At 48.7% G+C, this 8247-nt stretch overlaps 1 protein-coding gene across 1 annotated transcript in view; it reads right to left on the minus strand.

Moving 5' to 3' along the window:
• Mroh7 (maestro heat like repeat family member 7) overlaps positions 1-8247 on the minus strand; it is a 58473-nt gene that overhangs the window by 36248 nt on the left and 13978 nt on the right. The window contains exons 3-4 of the mRNA XM_021201112.2: positions 4889-4923; positions 2750-3928 (exon numbers count right to left, since the gene is read on the minus strand). Of these exons, the coding sequence (XP_021056771.1) occupies positions 2750-3854 (1105 nt within the window). The 5' untranslated portion in view covers positions 3855-3928; positions 4889-4923. The remainder of the gene's footprint in view (positions 1-2749; positions 3929-4888; positions 4924-8247) is intronic.

Raw genomic sequence — 8247 nt, forward strand, 5'->3', positions numbered from 1 at the left:
GGGAAGGGAAGGGAAGGGAAGGGAAGGGAAGGGAAGGGAAGGGAAGGGAAGGGATGAAATATATAGAAAACTCGAATGGCTGTCAGGATGTCACCTTTCCTAGGTGACTCAGGTGACTCAGCTGAGCTTCTGTCTTGCCCTGAACTTGCTTATCTTTGGTTGATGTCTGTGGGCCAGCAATCTCTCCAGGTGGAACAGCCAAAACGAGTTGAAATACAACTTCCATATAACCCCTAACTCTATGACAATCCTATCTTCATACTAAGTCTCGATGTCACGCGCACACCCATCATTGCCATGACAATGTACTACTGCCATGAGAGCGTCTGGAGAATAATAAAAAGGAGGAAAAGAAATTCCCAGCCATTTTTCACTGATTCTCAGAAAAGATGTGCAGATTTCTCCCTTCTTTAACCCTTCTCTCCCCTCGCCTCTCTGACTCTGTATCTATGACTTCTCCACTGTCGACAAGTCAGGAAGCTGATATGTAAGCCTTCCTCCATGCCCCTCCCATATTCGCTATGGGCAAAGTGGCAGTAAGGAAACTGAGGCGAGAAGACTGAGAATTGATCTAGTCTGAGCTACATAGCAAGGTTAAGTCTTACTTTTGCTGATCAATCAAGGATCAGTTTCATTGGTTCTGTGATTCCAAAGAGTGAAAATGACCCAATATGAGGTAAACATCATCATCATCATCATCATCATCATCATCATCATCATCATCATCATCACTGGTAACAGATAGATATACGCAGAATGTAGGTATCCATACAAGAGAATACTTTCCAGACACAAGAATGAAGTCCTGGTCCATGCTGCAGTGTGAATGCAACGTGAAAATGCTTTGCTGTGTGAAATGAACCAATCCCAAAGGCCACAAGTTATATAGCTCCACTTGTCTAAAGCGTTCAAATTGGGGATGTAGCTCAGTGGCAGGACACTGGCTCAACATGTCCAAAGCCCTGGGCTCAATCCTTAGTATCAAAAACGTATTAGTTAGTTAGTCTTCCAGGCCCAGGTGTAGCTTGCAAGCTCTTATAATCTCACATCTGGAAGATGGAAACTTGCAAGTTTGAGGCCAGCATGAGCTACGCAGCAAGACCTGTCTCAAAGTAACAGTAGTGATAATGAAAGTGTTTGGAAGAGTGAAGTCTTACTGATGGCTAGTGAATCTGAGTGGGGTTTTAAGATGGGTTTCTCACCCTAGCAGGTATACATGCACAGTTACAAAGCCATGGGTTGGTCAGTTTGTTTGCCTGCTTGCTTTTTGCTCTGTTGAGACATCTCATAACACAGGCTGTTCCTGAACTTGTGGCCGGGCAGGCCATACACTCCTGCTCTCTCCACCTTCATCTCTCTCTCTTTTTTTTTTTTTAAGATTTATTTATGTATTATATGTATACACTGTAGCTGTCTTCAGACACTCCAGAAGAAGGTGCCAGATCTTGTTATGGATGGTTGTGAGCCACCATGTGGTTGCTGGGATTTGAACTCCTGACCTTCGGAAAAGCAGTCGGGTGCTCTTAACCACTGAGCCATCTCTCCAGCCCCACCTTCATCTCTTAAGTGCTAGGATCACAGCCTTGTGCCACCATGCCTAGAAATCATAATTTTTTCAAATCACAATATGGGGTTTAGGGAGATAGCTTAGTTAGTAAAGTGCTTGCTATACAACCATGAAAACCTGGCTCGGTCCTCAGGACCATGTAAAAAGTCCACACGGTAGTCTGTGTGTATAATCTCAGTGCTGGGGAGTCAGAGACAGGTCAATCCCTGGGGCTGCCTAGCCAGCCAGCCTCTAGCCTACTCAGTGAGTTCCAGGCCAAGGGACCCTGGTGGTCTCAAAACCTGAGGTGAATGGCTCATAAGGAAAGACACCTGAGGTTGGTCTCTGTACACACAAATGCACGCATGCACATGTGCACACACACACATCACATCACAAAATGGCATTGGTGTAGAAACAAAAAAGAAATATTGATTGATCCAGAGGTGGAGGCACACACCTGTAATCTCTCCATTTGAAATGTGGAGACAGGAGAACCCGGGAACTCAGATTTATCCCTAGTATGTAGCAAGTTTAATACCAGCGTGGGCTACATGAGACCTTGTCTCCATAAATTCTGAGAGAAATACCAACTGAGAGATTATACAACACAGACCTCCTGCATATCGGTAGGGAAGTGTAGGCTCCAAGGTCAGGGTCTGAGCGGACTCCTCAAATCTCTACAGAGGCGATAGAGCTGAGCTCAGAGTTTCCCTGAGCCTCTGGTCAAACTTCAGCCTAGGGAATAGGGCTGACCTCTATACAGAAAATGGAAAACATTTTAAGTGGGACATATGACTAGTGGGTGTGCTCAGGCTTTGGATACAATGCAAGGATCATTGCCCGGCGGCACACATATTTGATCCCAGCACTGAAGATACAGAAGCAGGGCATCTGTGTGAATTTGAGGTCAGCCCGGTCTACATAATGAGTTCCAGGCCAATCAGAGCATCATATTGAGACTTTGCACCCCCCAAAAGAGTAGAATTGTCAAATTACAGTTAAAGAAATTGACACCCGAGAAGGCTGAGTAGCTCCCAAGTCATACAGTTGGCCAAGAGCGTGGTGATCACCACTGTGCTATAACTGTCACGCTCCCTTCTTCCTCTCCACTGCCCTCCCTGCCTAATGGTTTTGAATATAGGCTATCTCCTATATTCTAGGCTATCCTATCTTCTAGGCTATCTCCTCTTCCTTACTCACCCTCAGGGAGGCTTTGGAAAGCTGTGACGCCCTGCAGGCTGTCCCACTTTCCCAGATTCTCCTCCAGGGGCATGGTGCGGATGCTGTTGTCTTCAGAATAATCTCGGTGGCTGCTCAGGGTCAGGGTGGAGGTGTCGGTCACCACGAAGCTGGAGTCCAGGCTCAGTGACTCAGAGCCCATGATCAGCGTCATGCAGGAAGATGGAGAGAGAGTGGAGTTGGGTACTCGGGTACTTGACTGCAGGCTGAGACCTTCACTGGAACCAGGAATCATGCTGACATGTGAAGCGTGAGTGACTGTCACATTTAAACCAGACCTGGGTTGGATGTTGGAAGACCCATTGATGGAGCCCTTGGAGCCTGTGTTCCAGGGTGCACTCAAGGCTTCTTTAGAAACAGATGCAAAAATAGTGTGTGAAGTCAACGTGACAGCCTCGGTTGAGTTTGGAGCTTTGCCCAGGTTCACCTTGGAGATGTTCCCAGAGTGCAGACGGTCCAAAGAAGTGTTAGAGGGGAGAAGAAGAGGCACCTGTGAGCCCTGCCTGGAGATGTTATGACTCCGGACCAAGGCTTCTCTGGAAAGAGCCTTTATAAATAGGTTTGGCTCAGGCCTGGAAGGATTAGAGTTACTCTGACCCAAACCAAAAACCTTGCTTGAGAGGGACTTGGAGATATCCTCAGAGCATGGCCTAGAAGAATTCTCTGGACTCAAAACAGTGGCCTGGGTAGAGCTGGGGCTTCGAACTGGTTGTGAGTCTGGGCAGAGAGTCCCTGCAGAATCCGGCCGGGAGGTGTGGTTCAAACTCTGGTCAGCAGTGTCCACAGTGTTGATCTGGGTGGAGGATGGAGTCGTGGCCCCACTGGCAATGTGGCTGGGGATGTCATTAGACACTGGGCCAGAGACCCCCTCTGGGTCAGGACTCAGAGCTGGATGAAGGGCCGGAGTGAGAGCCAAGGCGTGTGCTGGGGGAGGAGCGAGGGCCAGGTCTGGGGTGGGCCTAGGTGTGGTGCTGGACATAATTCCTGGCACCTCACAGGAGTTAGGACTTGGTGTCTTCTCGGGGTCTTCATGGAGAATGAGACTAGTACCCCGACTCAGGGCCATGTTCAGTCTGGAGGTTTCTCAAGGCCACTGTCCCTTTTCTCCAACTGCTGAATGTGGGGCTCCCTGCAGCACTCCTGAGAGAGAAGATGGACACAGCCTGCTAGCACCCACCCTATGCCAGGCATAGGTGAGGGCCTCTTTCTACCAGCCTTCCTTTGTAGCTCCATCAAACACCAGTCCTCTTTTACTCTCTCCATCCCATGGCATGACCTCCTGACCTCCTGACCTCCTGACCTCCTGACCTCCTGACCTCCTGCTCCTCACCACCTCACGCCTGAACACATGCATGGCTTGGTACCTCCCACTATCCTTGCCAAGCTCAGCTCTCCTACCATCGGCCTGATTCCCCTGCATGCTAATGACTGACTGAGCCCTGTTAGAGACAAGCTCTAGGTGTCAAGCTGCCGTGATTCTAGCCAGACATGGTGGCTCCCACCTGTATCCCCAGCATTTGGGAGGCTGAGGCAGGAGGACAGTTCAAGGCCAGCTTGGGCTATTAGTAAGATCCTGCCTCCAAAAATGTAAGTAAGAGAGAACGGGACAGAAGCAAGGGAAAGAGAGGAGAAAATGAGAGAATGGGAAGAAAAAGAAAGAGGAGAAGAGAGGAGGGGGGAACTGGGGATATTCTGGACCCCACAGCATCTCTAACTCCCAGACAGTGCCAAGCACACAAGTCAGTCATAATAAACGGGCCAATGAGCAATCTCCCCCACTTACAGGTTGAACAAGAATAAGATACTTTGTTATGGATTACCCAATTCTCAGCCAACCCCGTGTGTCCTCAGTTCACCGATATAGATTCCCGAGTCTAGGGACAAACTCTTAGGTCACTAGAACTGCTCTGCATGTGCTCACAGCCTAGAGTCTCAAAGGCAAGAGCATCCATCCTACAGCCTGGCAGGAAAACATGCAACAGTCACGAAAATGGAACCTACTTACCCAACAGTCTAACTGTGGGTAAACTCCTCAGTCCTCTGGCGCCTGACCCCACCTCTCGGCCACCCTCCCCCACAGGATCTGTAAGAGCAGCTCACCTGACAACATGGTGTTCTTAAGCAGGAGTGGGCCCCTAGAAAGACATGAAAAAGAAATCATGTCAGGACACGAGAGACCAAGACCATCTCTATGCCACCCACCCACGGGTTAAACTATGGCTTCCTCTGTTGTCCTTAGAGCAGAGTTCCCAGTTGTTAGCAGAACCTAAAGGGGTCTTCTATATTGCCCTGCACGGCCCTCCTTAAAGCCCCCTCCTCTCCTCCCACTCCATGATTGCAGGCCTAGGCCTTCCACAGGCCGGCTCCTCTCTTCCGTTTCCCCACCCAAGCTACCACTTAAATCTTCACCCTCGTAGGTTCCCTATGCAGGCAAAGGCTGCCTCTAAGGCGCTCTCAGAGCATCCTGCTGGCTTCTCTTCTCCTAGCACACACATCTGGCTTCCCTACTAGGCAAGAAACTCGATGCCCGCAGGAACTGCCTCTGCCTCGCTCACTGCTGGCTTCTGTGCTGTCTGGCACAGCACCTGCACACAGAGAGCACTCGGCCGCTCTCGAGTTCTCGGTTTGCCTTCTTCGACCCTGCTGTGCTCACCCGTTCCTTCAGCAGCTCTCTTTCCTTCCCATTCACTCACATCCTTGCTCCCTGGGTCAGTCGTCCATTCCACTAACCCGTATCTATATGGTTTGGCTTTGGAAAGGTCATACGCTTGACGTCATGAAGTCCCATAGATCAGCTCGTTTTACTAGTGCGAGTGAATGGATCTAAGACAAGAGACTTTCTCTCAGAGGACCTGTGCCCTTCAATCGCTCCCCATCTTATAGAAACCTTGCCCTTACAGTGTCTGGTAGGGAGTGTGAGCCTGCAAAGGGCTTTCCTTTATTAAAAGGAATATTTCTATTCCTTTTTGCTAAAGGCTGTGCCAGTCTGGACCTTGGTGCCAGGGGAGCCATATGCACTCCTAATATCTGATGCCTACAGAGCAGGAAGAATTAGCCTTACCATTGCCTCTAAAATCTATTTCATGTTGAGTCCCTTGCCAAAGCCCTGGTCTTAATTTTATACTCATAATTTTTCTTCCTTTTACTTGATGAGACCTACATTTTACTCTTCATCTTTTTTTCCTATCTCATATATATAGGTGTTTGGGGGCATGTGTACGTGCGCATGTGCATACACACACACACACACACCCCATAGTTATAAAAGGGAGGCATTCTTGACCTGGAGTAATACAGACTAGTATGGCCTATAAGGCAGTAAGTAGGACCTGGGCCTAGCAGACAGTCCCAAGCCTGGCTCTCCCTCTCTTTTCCAAAGGACAGATTGACAGGACAGACCAACTCTCCCTGACACACTTCTCCTCCCATAGCTCTCCTCTTCCACCCTGCCACAGGAAGGCAAGTCCTCAGAGAGTCCAGAAAGTGGAGGACAACTCCTGGCTTGCCCTCCACCACATGGAAATTGCTGAGAGGAATGGAGGGGAGCAGGGAGAGATGGCACATGCCTTTAATCCTGGCACATGGGAAGCAGAGGCAGGAGGTCTCCGTGAGTTCCAGGCCAGCCTGGTCTACATAGCAGGTTCCAGGCCAGTCATGAATGACAGAGAGAAACCCTGTCTAAAAAAAAAAAAAAAAAAAAACGCCGGGCGTGGTGGCACACGCCTTTAATCCCAGCACTTGGGAGGCAGAGGCAGGCAGATTTCTGAGTTTGAGGCCAGCCTGGTCTACAGAGTGAGNGAGTTCGAGGCCAGCCTGGTCTACAGAGTGAGTTCCAGGATAGTCAAGGCTACACAGAGAAACCCTGTCTCCAAACAAAACAAAACAAAACAAAACAAGAGAGAGAGAAGAAAGAAAAGAAAGAAAAGGAAAAGAAAGAAAAGCGTAGCTGATGAACTCACTGGTACAGTAGACAGAAGACAGTATCCCAAACACAAGGCCAAATCACCGAGACCTGCTTAATCCATCAAGGCGTGGGGGTGCGGACCTGTACTCAGGTGCACAGGCCCAAAGAATGGGAAAGCAGAGAGACCAGATTGTCACCCTCTGATACATAGCAAGTTCCTGGGTTGCATACCTCAGATAGATAGATAGATAGATAGATAGATAGATAGATAGATAGATAGATAGATAGATAGATAGATAGATAGATAGATAGAAGAGTAAACGAGGCTGGGAACTGGAGCAGCAGCTCAACAGTTTAGAGTCCCAACTGCTCTTCAGAGACCCCACATTTGCTTCGCAGCACCACATGACAGACAGCCCACAACCATCTGTGTAGCTCCAATCCCAGGAGCTCCGACTCCCTCATCCAGCCTCCACGGGCACCAGATATGCACATGGTAAACTTATATGCATGCAGGTCAAACACACACACACACACACACACAGAATAAAAACAAAGCAAGCCGGTCATGGTGGTGCACACCCAACCCTCAGGAGACAGAGGCAGGCAGATTTCTGAGTTTGAGGCCAGCCTGGTCTACAGAGTGAGTTCAAGGACAGCCAGGGCTATACAGAGAAACCCTGTCTCGAAAAAAACAAAAAACAAAACAAAACAAAAAAAATAGCAGGGTGGAGGGACTGGGGGTTGCTGGAGACACAGCTCTGCAGTCAAGAGACTGACTGGCTGTCTTCCAAAGAACCCAGGGTTGATTCTCAGTGCCCACATGGTGGCTCAGAACCATCTCTAACTCCAGTTCCAGGTGATCTGGCACCCTCTTCTGGCATCCATAGGCACTGCATACACATATGGTACGAACTTAATTCAGGCAAACATTCATTTTCATAAAATATTTTTTTTAATTAATCTTTCCCAGGAAGAGGAGCAGAGTGTGCGACATATCTGTAGTTCCAGCACTTGAGAGGTGCAGAGGCAGGAAGTTCAGACTTCAAAGCCATTATGGGTTAGACGAGGCTTTGCTTTACAAAAAGAAGCACCACGGTTGTCTGTTTAACGTGCAAGTTTTGATGCGTTTGGACATGTACATGTGTATGGAATACCATCACCACAACCCAAGTACTAAACATACCCTGCTCCTGTTTCAGCGATCTCTATATGAGTGTGCTACTGTGTGTGTGTGTGTGTGTGTGTGTGTGCATGCGTACAAACAGTTAATAGCTGGGTATGTTTAAAGCACACCTGTAATTCCAGAACTAGTAAACCGAGGTAGAATGGTCATCAAGAGTTCAAAGCCAACCTGTAATACCCAAGAACTCCCAAGATAGGCTGGGTTACATAGAGAGACCTTGTTTAAAAACAAACAAAACTTCATGTAAGATCTAGCTTCTTAGAACTTGGGCATATGGCCGGGCATGGTGGCGCACGCCTTTAATCCCAGCACTTGGGAGGCAGAGGCAGGCGGATTTCTGAGTTCGAGGCCAGCCTGGTCTACAGAGTG

The sequence above is a fragment of the Mus pahari genome, chromosome 6 (genome assembly GCF_900095145.1).
Source record: "Mus pahari chromosome 6, PAHARI_EIJ_v1.1, whole genome shotgun sequence".
NCBI classification, from domain to species: Eukaryota; Metazoa; Chordata; class Mammalia; order Rodentia; family Muridae; genus Mus; species Mus pahari.